Source organism: Pseudorasbora parva, chromosome 16 (genome assembly GCF_024679245.1).
Source record: "Pseudorasbora parva isolate DD20220531a chromosome 16, ASM2467924v1, whole genome shotgun sequence".
Classification (NCBI taxonomy): domain Eukaryota; kingdom Metazoa; phylum Chordata; class Actinopteri; order Cypriniformes; family Gobionidae; genus Pseudorasbora; species Pseudorasbora parva.
The window spans coordinates 5979764-5995616 of record NC_090187.1 but is presented as its reverse complement, the minus strand read 5'-3'; the positions used below and the strand labels follow the sequence as shown (position 1 = coordinate 5995616).

At 38.4% G+C, this 15853-nt stretch overlaps 1 protein-coding gene across 1 annotated transcript in view; it reads left to right on the top strand.

Annotated features, from left to right (window-relative positions):
- The window catches only part of cngb1a (cyclic nucleotide gated channel subunit beta 1a), a 53521-nt gene that overhangs the window by 11259 nt on the left and 26409 nt on the right, over positions 1–15853 (top strand). The window contains exons 14-19 of the mRNA XM_067419305.1: positions 1122–1188; positions 1883–1907; positions 4855–5134; positions 7596–7742; positions 8073–8114; positions 14767–14902. Of these exons, the coding sequence (XP_067275406.1) occupies positions 1122–1188; positions 1883–1907; positions 4855–5134; positions 7596–7742; positions 8073–8114; positions 14767–14902 (697 nt within the window). The remainder of the gene's footprint in view (positions 1–1121; positions 1189–1882; positions 1908–4854; positions 5135–7595; positions 7743–8072; positions 8115–14766; positions 14903–15853) is intronic.

Here is a 15853-nt window from a genome sequence, read left to right as displayed (position 1 = left end):
TGTGTGTATATATATATATATATATATATATATATATATATATATATATATATATACATATATACATATATATCAGAGATGCACCGATGTATCCGCCAATAATCTCCATCAATAAAAGCTTTATTTTCACTCAGAGGTGGACAGTAACTAATTTACTTGAGTGCTGTACTTAAGTACACTTTTTAAGTATCTGTACTCTACTTGAGTATTATTTGTTTCGTGAAACTTTCACTTTCACTTTTCCACTTTTGAAAGACAAATATTGTACTTTCTACTCCACTACATTTCTATCAAAGTCCTCGAAGTCGGAAGTCTGTCTTAGCAGCTGCTTTGAAAGTCGATGGATGATTTTTTCCTTCTTTGAAGGGTTTTTTGTTGCTGTTGCAGATGGTCTATCAGTAATCTCTCTTATAGGGTCATGTATAGTTTCCCAACATTTTTTGAACACTGATCAGTTATTAGCAAAATGGAAGAAGATGGTTCCTCTTCACAGTGTGTGCACCCATGGCCATACTTTGAAAGTATGTTTCAGTTTTTAAAAAATTCAAGATTAGTTTAGTTGACATACACTTGATGCATGTCTGCAACTCTCTAATTTTCTACTGTGCAAGAGGCGTGATCAACGGGCATAGCTCAAATGACTCAATTGGATAGTCCGTCAACCAATCACACCAACGATCCTTCGCTTCTTAATCCGTCATTCTGTTAAAATCGCTAATGTGTGCCAGGTGGATAAGTCGGTTTGTAATTGGTTCCCGCAAATTTGTAAAAGAAGCAGGATAAATATATGTACAGGTTCCAGCCTGAGCTGAAGGGCGAAATCAAATCGCTGGCAGATCGGGCTGGGTTTACCCCATCTATGACAGTAGCGCATTAACAGTTAAAAAATAAAGGCAAGCTGTATTTGACCCTATGAATCACCCGTAGTTCAAGCCATGGTTGCCAGGTCTGCAGTCATTAATATTTTTATTTTTTGTCAGGTAGCATTCGGTTATCAGTATGCTATTATTCCATCTTGAACATAACATAAATACTGAGAGTTTTATTGTTTAGATACATTTTAATGATTTTAATATGTAGGTAAGGCTAATGACATGCATTCTGTATTATTTGTTTTCTAGTATGGTTGGCTGGATTGTACAGGGGTTAGGACGCATGATGCCTCAACCAGTACTGAAACCAAAAGAGGTAAATTTTTGTTTTGTTTTAGTGTTTCCTGTGGTGCACTTATAATGTTAGTATTATTATATATGTTAGTATTGTTTTTACATCAAAAATGGTAATAATTTAGAAATAAAAGGCATTTTTCCTACTCGGATTTTAGCCCTCTGATTTGAAGGCTCTGTTTGAAGACGCGTGTCTTCTGTGAGACTTCAGTGTAAACGCCCCCCGCTGTGATTGACTAATGTCTTTGCATATGAAATAGCCTAACTGAGTTTTATATCTGGAACTCTCTCGAAAACCTTTAGCACATTTAAACTATCACAGCTCTCACAAGTATTGATTTATAGCATTATATTTAGATTGTGGCATGAAAGTTTGCAGTGATGAGCATTGTAACTGATTACAGAGATGTGGAGCACATGAATGCAGCAATCTCTTCATTGCAACTCGATTTCTATGTAAATAAGAGATTCATTGATTATTACAGGAGTTTTGGTGCCGAAGTCCAGAACTCAGTCACTAATAAGCTTGCGCTGTTTGATTGACAGTTCTTTGAGCGTTCTTTGATCACTTTCTATATACAATTTAATTACAGTTTAAATAACAGATTATTTTCATCATACTAAAGGGAACAATGTGAAGTTGAGCGTTTAGTTACTGGGTTCATTTGCTGACACACCGTTTCTTCCATTTACCCATTTCCTTTGTTTATTTGCAGGACAGCTCTGATATCATTCAGAACGGTAAGTTGTTTTAATGCATCTTCACACACATATATGTAATAGATATAATGACTTGCAGGACACGGTTGTTTTGTCCCCAAGATTATATCTGAACATATCAGAGGCATTGCTATTCTCTCAAACTGCTTATTTGTAGGGTGGAGGTGTTAACTCAGCTCCTCTTCTCCTTCTGTTTCAGGGGAGAAGGTCGTTAAAGCCCCCTAAACATAAGGAGAAGACGACTGGGAGAGTCATTACCTCAACACAGAGACAGCGAGAGATGTTCAGACAGACACACACAACAATATCCTCTAGTTCCATAGAGCTACAACACATATGAATGTGCTTTTTCATGTAAACTGATGATTTCTGGTAACTATATTAGCATCAGATTTGAATGCTGGCTTTTTATTTAGTGTATTGTGCTTAGGCTATCCCAGAGACATGCAGTAAACACACAGTGGCCCAGTCAAGAGTTTACAAAGTCATTTGCTGCATAAGATGTAAAGTGCTCCGCCATTCTCACTAAATGTGAATTCAACATTTCTGCCTTTGATTGATCAGATATTCCACTACAGACCCACAAACTACACACTTTTTTGAAGAAATCAACTTAATTGTCTATAAATATTAAACCAAAATATTATTTTAATAGCATTTTAACATAAAAAAAACCTTTCATTGAGCAGTTATACCCAATATTGTTGCCATAAAGCCAAAAAAAAGTTAAATATTCATAAATCCCCATGCCACTAAATGCGTTTGCCAAAATCTATTGCCTGCTATAAAAGCAACAGGTAGCTTAAATGCTTTGAACAGCAAACCCATTACCTGTTTTTTTTATCATGCTAAGCATGATAGCAAAGCCACTGTGCACGATTCTTCAATACCAGGCGTCAACAGGGTGGAATAGTATTATGCTGTAAATTGATGCTGTTTATGTTTTATTGTAAAAGGCTATTGCTTACACAGCACAGGCAGCTACCTTACTTTGTTTGCTGTATGAAATCACTAATAAATGATTTATAAAAGCCGATTGTTTGTTGTGTGGTCAGAGCAGATGTGTACAGTAAAATGCTTGCAATATTGTTCTGTGTTATTCTTTAGTATCTGCAGTTTTGATGCATTTTTAAAATGTATTTCCTTTTTATTGGTAAATGTAATGTTAGCACTTTAGGACACATACACAGTGTTGGGGAAAGTTACTTTTAAAGGTAATGCATTACAATATCGCGTTACTCCCTAAAAAGTAACTATTTGCATTAATTTGTAATTTTTTTCTCACTTGAACTGGGTATGTGTGTTTATTTTTAACATAAAATAAATAAAATTTATATGTTTGACAAATGTAAAGGCCCTTTCACACCAAAATGAAATGAATGAGCCTCCTGCTGAAAGAAATGCAACTCCACACCTGTACAGTAGAGGGCGCAGCTCAAACAAACCTTTCAGCTGTGCTGCCATTTTGGATTGCATGACGCAAAGAAAGTTTAATATTCTTCAACAATTAAAAACAATGAAGAAACACAAATGCAATGTTTATCTAAAGTCATTTTTGCTTATTAGCATGGTCGAATTGGATCATCAAAGGTCAGCAGCAAAGACGTGGGTTAAAGTGAGATTAAAAACAAAGTATATTTGTGTAATTTAACATTTCATTATTGCAGGTTTGCGTAATATTCTGATTTTGCATTTGACTGTTTATTCTTTTTGAGGAATACTGAATCTGTTTTGGTGTAAGTGAAAAGAGTAATGCTCACATTTAGTCTAGAAACTACAATAAACACAATGCCTCTGCACTAACGATTTTTCTCAAAATGGGGACAAGAGAGCTGTCAATAAATTGGAAAACAAAGTATTTTAAAAAGTAACTCAGATATTTTGTTTCAAATTTTGAAAGTAATGCGTTACTTTGCTAGTTACTTGAAAAAAGTAATCTGATTACATAACTCGTGTTACTTATAATGTGTGTTTGAATAGGGTTGGAGCTAAACTTCGCAGGACAGTGGTGCTGCGTCCCAATTCGCATGCAAATAGTAGGCTATTCACAATCTGAATTAAGTCGTCCCAAATGGTAAATGAGTTTTTCAAAGATATGCCCTGTGTCCCAATTCGCATACTATCCATACTAAATAGTATTCGAAATAAGAATTAGTATGTCCCAAATCGTAGTATGTTGAAAAGAGTATGCCAAAGATACCCGGATGGTTTACTATTTCCAGTCAGAATTTGAAGTACAGATTGACGCACACTCTCACAACCCAATGCGAGTTTAACGTGATTTCGGTCAGAACTACAAACGCGGAGTAAAAAAAAGTGTTAAAAAACTACAAACATGACGGATATGTGAGTCCGACGGTTAAGTAGAGAGGTTTAGATGAAGGGGTTTGAGTGACCAACTATCAGTATTTAACCTGACAAAAAGATATTTATTCAGTGTTATCTGCATTATATTTCATCTGCAACATTCATTGAGAACTTTTGCAATGATACGTTTGGCCATTAACTTTTAAACGCATCATCAAGTTGCAAACACATGAGGAGAGTCTCCGCATTAAATACCCACAACTTGCAGATCAACATGCAACTACAATTCTCTCCGTTACGTTAGGAAATTAATTTAAATTGAATGTGGAGGGTTTAAACTTTCACAAGATGATTGACAGGGCAGTTTAAACAGAGAGGGTATTTATCTAAGCAACAGGACTGTTAAAGATGATGAAGTAGTATGTCTCAAAGCTTGCCTACTCCTCTGCCACATACATTATATGTGTCCACCCCTGCATGGGTCCCAAGGAGCAGGGTTGAAGACCTCTGGTTGGCAATTGACCAGCTGACAATTGCCCAAAATCAGCACAAAAGAAAAAAACTCTGGCCTCAAATGGGGTCAATGTTAATATACTCAATAGAAAAGGAAGTGTTTAGTTTTTGGTCCTCTGACCTGTGGTCTCTCCTGTTGTCGGTGCAGTCTGCATCCTGCAGGACCCGTGTGATATGGTGCTGGAGGAGGTGGACTCAGACTGGGAGGCCCAGCAGAGGGAGCAGGGCTCGGGCCAGGACGTCCAGGCTGAGGAGCAGGTGCAGCTGGACGGCTCATCTCTGCTGCAGGTGATACCCAACATCCTGCCACACGTGCTGGCCATGCAGGATCAGGAGGACGCGGAGACGCAGACTGAGCGCTGGACGCCTCTTATTGAGAGCATCAAGAAGGAAGCGGAGCAGACTGCCATAGCAAGCATAGAGGACAGGTGAGAGTCATGTTTGGATCCCATTGACCTTTGGTGGATTTAACATTGTAAAGCCTGACATATGACATATTAGTCAGGAAAATTTCAAATCTCATGGAGCAGTTTTTGAAACTTTAAACTATATGCTCATACAGTATGATAGTGGTAATATTGAGCTCCTACTCAAGAAGGAAAAAACACCCTACATTTTCTTTTTGAGCAAAAATATGCAATATGGTGCAGGGCCAAAAAATAAGATTGAAAGATTAAATCATATTAGTTTGTAATGTAAATCATATACTGTCTTTATAACAGTATTACAAACTACAAAATACTCACATAAAATTCATATAATTATCAGATGAACACATGAACATTCATCAAAGAAATCCAGATAAAAATGTTTTAGTAAATGTTCAGTTTGATAAGGAATATGATTAGGGCCAAGCAATAATAAAAATAATTAAACCATCTCGAGATTAAAGTCATTATAATGCAAAATTAAACTCGTTAAATTTCAAGAAGAAAAAAAGTCGAAATATAATCTTGAGAATAAACTAGTTAAATATCGAGAATAAAGTCATTGTGTTTCGAGAAAAAAAACTTGTTACATTTTGAAGGGAAAAAAGTCTAAATAAAATCATGAGAATAAACTTCATGAGAATTAAATTTTAAATCAAATTAAGTCAAATTTCGAGAAAAAACTGATTACATTAAATTTCATTTCATGTTGTCCAAAAGTGAGTACATCGCGCAAATTGGACTGATTTTTCCTTCTAAAAAGACCTAGCCGCTTGCAAATTCTCTTTAAAGTTCGAATGCTAATTATAATTTTGTCATAATTAGCTAAAGTTGATAGTATTTATTTGTTACTGAAAGAAAGTCTGAAAAATGGCTTGACTAAATGATCTAACTCTGCCATGCCCCATAGGCTATGCAATGAACACTGATCGAATTCGTTAGTCTTAAGATTTTATTTCAACTTTTTTTCTCAAAATGTAACTTTTTCTCGAAACACATAGACTTTATTTTCAATATTTAATGAGTTTATTCTCATGATTTTATTGTCGTTTTTATATTTTCTTGATAAAAAAATCCACAACAAGAATACACATGAACAATGACCTGAAGGGGGACATTTATGTACTAAGTCAGAATATGAGTCTGATTCTGCTCCATTGGGCTGTGATTATGGGGTGAAAATGCCTCTGCACTCAATTGGATAGATCTACACCCAATCAGAGCGACGGAGTAAGTAACGTATGTTGCATAGCTGTCAACAGAACTCAACTGCACGCACACTGGAAGAAGTAAAAGAAGATGAGTGTAAACGATCTTTGCCGGTGTTGTGAAAAGAATTTAAGGATACACAGAGTACTTACCAACACGATCATCATTTCTGAGAGAAATAGTAAAGGTGAATGCAGAGACAAACAAGTTCTCTGTTTAGGGTTAGAATGAATTCAACCCAAGCCCCTTTGATGACGTGTATGATTACGTTACTGTTGATCATCTGTCCATCATCGTCTAAAGCCCGCCCTGACAATCTGATTGGTCCGAACAGCTCTGGTTCAAGCATAGTTGCTCCACAACGGATAAAGTCCAGAACCTAACTTCCTGACCTCAAAGTCCGACTGGCATCCAGGCAACCTTTTACTTGCTAAAAAGTTTAAAACTATCCATCAGTTGAAAGTTAAGCTAAGTTTTGATCATGTTGATATTTTTTAGAGGCCTGAGAAAAGGACATATGATGCAGTTGGCTTTATAGGGTTATTAAGAGCTACAATATATTGTATAATTTTAATGGTTTGCCAAGGTTTATTGCAGTCGTTATAGATGTAATTTAAATAAATTCATTTTATAAACGTTTTCCACCCTCTCACTGACCCTTCAACCCTCTCACCTACCCATAGCAGGAGGCTGTTTTGCCACTGTACCTTTAAGACACCTTCATTAAAAAATAGATAACCCAGAAAGGAAAATGAACAACAACCAAACAAAGCTTGACAGTTTGATAATAGCCTACTAATTAGAAAATGACAGTTGAGAGTATTAAATATAATGTGCTGCACTTGTTGTACAGATTACTTTCCTGCTTTGCATTAAATTTCCCCTTTTAATTATTTTATGTCTACCAGATGGAGTTCAACTCATCACACAATGGCATTTTTATAATTAATACACACAGGCAGCATGTCAAGAGTACTCATTTGTTCCTCTGCATCTTACTGTCTCTGTGTGTGTGTGTGCGTGTGTTTCCCATGAGGAAAACCTAAAGGGATCACACTAAGTGATGTTTTTGAATATATATATGATGAAAATATATGCATATGTGATTAAAAGTGCAGGTATTCTGTGATGGGTACATTTAGGGAAGGATAGAATATGCAGTTTGCACATTATAAAAATCATTATATCTATAGAATGTCCTCGTAAAACATGAAACGTGTGTGTGTGTGCGTGTGCGTGTGCGTGTGTGTAGACTGCAGCAGGAACGCGTGGAGGCAGCTCGCATGGCGGAGGATCTGGCCCGACAGGCGGCGGAATTGGCCGTCAGACAGCTGGCGGAAGAGCACACCGCACAGATCATCATTGATACGAAAAACGACGAACCAGACAGTGAGGATCAGTAAGTCACAAACACACTACAAACTCAGAGGAATTGAGTGAGCCTGTGTTACGCTTTTCCTGCCCTGTTCTGTGTTTGTTAAGACTGAGATCTGGGGTGTGATAAACCACAAAGTGGCCACAAAACTTTTTTGCAACCAATCCAGAGTGCTCTCTTTCTCTCTCTCTCTCTCTCTCTCTCTCTCTCTCTCTCTCTCTCTCTCTCTCTCTCTCTCTCTCTCTCTCTCTCTCTCTCTCTCTCTCACTCACACACACACACACACACACACACACACACATAACCACACAGTCAGTGTTCAGAATTCACCTCTTCACTGTTTGTTTTACAAAGACTGCCAAATATCCAGGAGGAAGAGAATGAAGAAGAACCAGAGTAAGTGTCGCTCTCCTCTTCTCTTTTGTTTCTTGGTTTCTTTCTGCCCGGGTCCAAAATTAACATTGGCCAAACAACAAAAGCGAGTAACAACTTATAGAATTATAGTTTTATAGTGTAGCTTTTAGTCCATTTCTATTAGCATTGTGTTCATCGATGTGCCTTATTACATTCAAACCGTCTACTGAAGAAATCATCTGGTGTGTGTCTGTCTTTTAAAAAATGTTATGTCAATTCAAAACATATAGTCCTATGTGCATATTCCTTGCAATAAGCCAATCAAATATACACTACTGTTGAACATTTTGGTTAGTGAAACAGTAATATTGTTATGTTGTTATTTTTTCTATTATTATATTATTATATTCTTGTGATCAAAGCTGAATTTTTGTGCTGCTTAAAGTCCCAATGATATCAAAGTTTTTTGGCTTTTAGAATGAATACGTTAGCCTGTCATCTATAAGCGTGTGTGCTCCAAAACAATGACAAAATTCACATTTAGAAGATATAAGCATTCACAACTTACAGTCTCTCACTTCCACCAATACGGAGCAATGATTTTGATGACATCACTCTTCACTTCAACTTCTCATCAGATTTTCTGTCCAATCAAATGCTCCCTAGAGTCTGAAGCCCTGCCCCCTGGTCATTTGTTCACACATTTACTATTTTCTACATGGAGAATGACACATATAGCACTATATAGGGAATAGGGAAGGATTCAGAAAGTGTAAATATGCTTTCCATTGTGGTGAATGAAGTCTGGTTTCACGTTAGTGTCACACAAACCACTGTAGTCTGCTCTGGTCCAGAGACACAATAGCAATGAGCGGAGTCGGCACAGACCGCAAAACATATCGAACCATGAATACTGCACAGAATGCTGTATTTTAAAGCGATATAGAGGAGATTAGAAGGAGAAACAGTTAGGATTAAGAGGAAACTGCAGCTTTACCGAGCTATGATATAAACTAAATGCTGTTGGCTATTAAAAAAGGGGAGGAGCTGTTCGATATGTCCCGCCCTATCTTCCTGGTTCAGTGGAAATTCAACAACACATTGAATATTGCTGTGTGTTTCAAGACAGTTCAGTGAGCCCTTAAAGGGTTAGTTCACCCAAAAATGTAATTGATGTCATTAATGACTCACACTAATGTCGTTCCTCACCCGTAAGACCTTCGTTCATCATCAGAACACAGTTTAAGATATTTTATATTTTAGTCCCAGAGCATAATCAGTCAATGCCCACTTTACTGTCCATGTCCAGAAAGCTAATAAAAACATCATCAAAGTAGTCCATATGTGACATCAGTTGGTTGATTAGAATCTCTTGAAGCATTGAAAATACATTTTGGTTCAAAAACATCAAAAACTACGATTTTATTCAGCATTGTCTTCTCCTCAATGTGCCTCCGAAAAGAATCAAACGGTTAATGAATCAGTGAAACGATCAAAGATTCGGGGTCGCCAATGTCACGTGATTTCAGCAGTTTGGCGCTTCAGAACTGCTTAAATCACGTGACATTGGCGACCCGAATCAGTGCTAATAATTCACTTCGCATTTGCAGTTGTGACAAAAACTTAATTTTGACCCTGCTTCCAGCCCAGTGCTGCAACTTTCCTCTGAGTGAATGTTACAACTCGCGATTTGATCGGATGCGAGTTCTTGCTTGCTTCTCTTTACTGCTGTGCTGTTACGTTATTGTCCTGTGTGTCAGCTGAAGTGCTGTTTGTCCTCTCCGACTTGCCATACAGGTTACAGCCATTCCGTGAAGAGAGTGAGGAGGAGAATGGGGATAGTAAGATCACAGAGTAAGGCCTTCATCCTCAGAGCTAAGCAGCAAAACGCTAAGAGCCTTGGCATTACTTGTAACACTTGCACTGATGGCAAGCTCCTTTAGTGGGACACATTATACTCCATCAAAGCTGCAGCACATGCTTTAGCAGCTGTTTTTAATCCCTACACAGGCTTTACAGCTCCTGAAAAACTAGACCTGAAATAAGACAAGCTTTCATGCATTCATGCAATGTTTTAAATTGTCTTTTGGGCTGGGCAATATTATGTATATATATATATATATACACACAAAAAACTTTTTGGGACTTCAGCTTATTCACCGTATCACCCAGAGTAAGATAAGTCCACACATGCCATTCTCATCTCCGTGCGTGCCATACATGTTGTGATGTCTACAGTAACATTGTGTTCTATGGAAAATGAAAAGTTGCGATTTTCTAGACCGGCTAGGAACTATTCTCTCATTCCTACATAATAATCAGGGAACTTTGCTGCCATACCATTTGTGCAGCGGCGTAATGATATTACGCAGCGCCTGAAAATAACTTACTTCGGCTAACAGCTAACTTCCGTCAACATAACTAACGTGAAAACCTGCTTACACAGGGAGTGTGCTGGGGACTATTTTCAGGCGCTGCGTAATATCCATAGACTGTAAAAAAAATGTGGACGTAGTGTCCGTGACGTCACCAATAGGGTTCCGATAAGCCGTTCTGAAGCGTAAAGTAGAGACTAGCTGGTTGTTGCCATCTTGCGAGCGCGTCATCGCATGTCACTCCCGAATAACAGAAAATGGGCAAAAAAGCAGGATGTGGGCGGAGCTTAGGTGACACAATGACTAAATAAATAAATTGCTATCCACCTGTCACTCAAAGTAGCCACGCCCTTAATTATGCAGAACTTTAAGGCTTTATATAACGTAAACGAATGAGTTATAAAAAAATTCACCCCCCTCACAGTTGTCTTGAGGGTCAAAATTAGCCGAATAGGCCAAAACCACAATTTGTACCAGGCTGCAAACATGTTTTTTTCTGCTGTAAAGGTGGGAATTTAACTTGGGGCTCAATGAGATTCTGCTCCCTTCTGGAGCCTGCCTCTAGTGGCCAGTGAGGAGTTGCAGTTTACATTACTTCCGTATTGGCTTCAAGCGAGATCGCGGGAGGTTACCACTTGGTAATATCATTGCACCGCTGCGCCCACAAAGGAATGAGAGTATAGTCCCTAGCTATATCACAACATGAAAATAGGAAAATGTTGCCATTATTTTGTCACTTATTGAGCAGTAGGCTAGATGGAGCTGTTTACCTTCTTCTCTGTTTAGTCTTTGTTCTAAGCTAGGCTAGTGGTGGGTGAGTCAGACAGAGTTATGGCATGAACACAGAGATGATAAATGGTGTGTGTGGACTTATCTAACTCTGGGGGATACGGTGAATAAGCGAAATGCTGCATCCCAATTTGCCTACTTATACTACGTCCTAAAAGTATGTACTCTTTTTGTGAAGGAAAAAGTATAAACTTGTATGTAGCAGAAAATTATGCAAGCTTCGGTACATACTACTTTGGCACTGACTCTGTCGCTTAGTTACATGCATCTCATCACCGCTTAACTGCCCTGTCAATCATCGTCAGATTTGTCAGTTCAGATCCTCCACATTCAGATTAATCTCCTACCGTATTGGAGAGAAATGTAGCCGCACCTTGATCTGCCGTTTGTTGGTCTTTAATGCAGAGACTCTCCTCATGTGTTTGCAGTTTAAATATAATGGTGCTTTTAAAAGTTAATGGCCAAACGTGTCATTACAAAAGTTCACAATGCTGCTGCAGGTGAAATATAATGTGGACAATACTGAATTAATATATTTTTGTCAGGTTAAATACTGATAGTCACTCAAACCCCTTTATCTAAGCCTCTCTACTTAACCGTTGGACTCGCACATCCGCCATGTTTGTAGTTCTAATCGAATCCTCATCCAACTCGCAATGGCTTGTGGGTAATATCAGGCGTTAAGAGTGTGCGTTGATTTGTACTTAAAATTCTGACTGGAAATAGTAAACCATCCAGGTATGTTTGTCATACACTTTTCAACCTACTACGATTTGGGACATACTAATTCTATTTTCGGGTACTATGTAGTATGGATAGTATGCAAATTGGGACGCAAGGAAAGTCCGAAAAAAAATTGGCATGTTCCTTTAACTCTTTCCCCCCCCCCAATCCCAGCCAAAAAATTTGTTTTCACTGTCAGACGCTAGGGGGCGATATTGATGCATTAGAGCTTCGGTTAGCAACAAGCTACACAACACAATTTAGAAGATTAAAATTACCCTTAAAAAAGCCATAAATAAATAAATTAGAGCAGTTTAGTCCATGTAGATACTTTTCTGTAGCCTGACAAGCCAGACCCACATCAAGATGTTTGGTCTGGAAACATAGACAGGGCTCAATCCGAGGGGCGGGATAAACGGTTGTCTTTCAAACTCCCTCTGCACACGATAGGATAGCGCTACACCAACCGGAGCAACGAAGGTGAAACAGAGCTGGTTGATAGATTAAACATTCGCCGTATCCGGTCGGCAAAACTCCGAACACATCTTCCCTTTTTAAGAATGACTTCAGTGCCGTTCTTTGTTCTTTTCTCAGAGAAAAGCTCAACTCCAAGTCGAGTCGCGGTCAAAGCTGATTCAAAAGACCGCCGTTCGCCAGTTTCTGTGTTTTCTGGAAGCACGCAAACGCAACTCGGCCGTCGTCATTATGGTCCCGCCCACCGACTCTATACACGATGTAATTGGCCCGGCAAGAGTTGGGGGAATACAGCTCAGAAGGGTATTGAGAGTTGCTAGACGACACTCGCGGGCAGATTAAATTTGCTGCCGCTAGCGTGCGTCTAGATTTCTAGGCTAACTTTTCTGTATATGAAAGCAAACCTGTTCTGAATGCTGCTTCAGTCTCTAAAAAAATAACTATTACAAATACAGTGCCCCACTTTTAAGTTCTTAGTGTTATTTTGGGCATGATGTCAGATGCTTAATTTAGGCTTCACCCTGCTTTACCAAGTCACTATAAACCATCCTGTCTGAAAACCAGAACAGCTGATGCCAAAAGAGCTTTTAGGCCGAAACACTTCAGTAGAAGTAGAGCAGTTTCAGACTTGCTGCTGCTGCTGCATTTTGCCGTGCTGAATTCAGTAAACCATAAAGCCATGGAATGAAACTGAAATGTGCACTTTTTATCAACATTTTGCAACCTTCTTGACATCCCCTTTACAGTGTTGACATGAAAAGGTATGTTAGACTGACCTACATTAGTTGTCTTAAAAAAGATGTTTCCAATATGCTTCTATTCTATATTCTACTACAACACCATTTAAAGCTGCAGTCTGTAAGTTACTTTGTGGCAATCTCTGTTTGAACCCTGAAAATGCAATTATTAGCGGAGTTATCTTCTTTACACAGGTTGTGCATCAACACGGCTCCTTAGCGCTGATGAATCTAATGTGGTATGTGTGGGTTGTCTATCAACACACCAGTTGTCAACGATGAGTACAAGCCGGCATCAAAATGACAAGTTTAATTACATTCCAGCTGCTGTAAGAGTCCACAAACGATCCGCCACCTGCAGCATCCACACACGTGATATATAGCCTATAGCACAGACTCCTTTTATGTATACAGACGTGACGAAATGATGTAAAGACGAACGGCAGAAACTCGTATTTTCTACTGAAAGCTACAAGTACCACTCAAATTATAACACTTTACTACAAGCTTGTGAATCGAGCTAAGGGAAGGAGATCACTCTGAACACTGATTATGCACTTCTGCTCAAGAATTTACTTTTGATCATTTTTAACCAAGGTTATGGACTGCAGCTTTAAGATGTGCCACAAAAAGCATTTTGTACATTAATGCTGCAGAGTCAGACTGTGCTGGTAGAGTTTTATTTTGCTAAAGAGGGTGCATTGTCATTTTCCTGCCGGGATAGGCCCCCTGCCAGATTATCCTGGACAGCGTAAATGGTTTCATTATAACAAGATCAGATTTGACCAAGCTGTATTTAACATGTCCATTAAATATCCATCCATCCATCCAGCTAATCTCAAACTGGGTTTGCCTAACATTATCTAGCCAACTTGAAGAACGCAAGGCTCATCATAACCCTTACAAAAAGAAGTTTAAGTGTGATATTAATATATACTTGAATCAAAAACTAAGTATACTTTTCAAAATGCTGATTTTTTTTTTAATAAACTCACAATTGCAGGTTTATATCTAAAAAGTTTAACTATTTCTTGCAATTCCGAGGTCAGATTATAACCAAGTGAACTAATTCAAGAGATTGTGAGATATAAACTCAGAATTGCAAGAAACAAGTCAGAAATGTGAGATAAGAACTCGCAATTACCTTTTTCATTTTCTTTTTTTATTCCTTGGAGGAAACAAACTTCCATACCACACACTTTGAACCAGCTATAACCAGCATAATATTGCATGGAATAGCATTGAAATTGGCTTGAGCTTGATTAGCTTCCCTTTTTTTGTTGAAATTCAACATAAATCTACACTAGTCCATATTGATAGCATCTAATATAGCATTGATAGTAATGTTGCTATTTCATTAACCTGAATCTCTCTGAAAGAACTGAAATAGCATCATAAATTCACTTTCTTTGCAGCTGGACCTTACAGCATTCTGGTACAAATCTGATTGCCTGTCAGAGTGGTTGATTTTCATAATCCAATCCAGTTTTATCTGGTCGACAGCTACAGATCTGATTGATGGCTTACCAGTCTCTGAACGTTTGTGATGGGCTGGTTGTGTTGTCATGACTAGACTCCTGCTCAAACCCTTTTCAGGAGCCTGGTGGACATCTGCCCGGCGGAGCCCTCGCCGCACGAGTCTGAGGTTTCCGATCAGGCACCCCAAAGTCCACCTCCACCTGTGACCACTCAGCCGGAGCGTGCCACATCTTCACCTCCCGATGCTGACCAGGTAACATTGCTTAAAACATATCAGCACATTACTATTTGGAAGTTAGGGAAGATATTTGATATATTATTATTTTTTGTAAGGAATTTTTTTTTTTTTTTTACATGGAAACATTTAATTGATAAAAAAAAAAACGGCATTACCATTTTCCCACAATATAAGCCCATAATATTGTTTTTTTGCGTTTCATAGTCCAAAGAATTGAATATAATGCAATTAATGGCAAAATCTGTGCAAAGTTTTAGAATCATACTGAGTGAGGGGAGTTTGGGATTTAATTGTACAGCGTCTTTAGTTTTTGTTTCGTTTTAAATTCGTTGTTTGTAATGAATGCACTGTAGTTTATGTTTGTTTTATACTATTTTTCCTTCCTGTTCTGAATACCGATTTTGTTGTGGAATGAGTGCTGATTACAGTATTTTACAGTATGTTTGTGAAAGTTTTGTTTTATTTGCCAGTATTTACATTATTTCTCAATGTAATAATACAATTTGACATACACAGATGCAACCTATCTGTTTTTCAGATATGCAACTTGTTCAAATTTATGGTAAATACACCGATCTGGCATAACATTAAGACCATTATGACAGGTGATGTGAATAACACTGATTATCTCTTCATCACGGCACCTGTTAGTGGGCGGGATATATTCGGCAGCAAGTAAACATTTTGTCCTCAAAGTTGATGTGTTAGAAGCAGGAAAATTAGGCAAGCATAAGGATTTGAGCGAGTTTAATAAGGGCCAAATTGCGATGCCAAATTGACCGGGTCAGAGCATCTCCAAAACTGCAGCTCTTCTGGGGTGTTCCCGGTCTGCAGTGGTCAGTGTCTATCAAAAGTGCTCCAAAGAAAGAACAGTGAAGAACCGGCGACAGGGGCATGGGTGGCCAAGGCTTATTGCTGCACGTGAGGAGCGAAAGCTGGCCCGTGTGGACTGATCAAACAGACAAA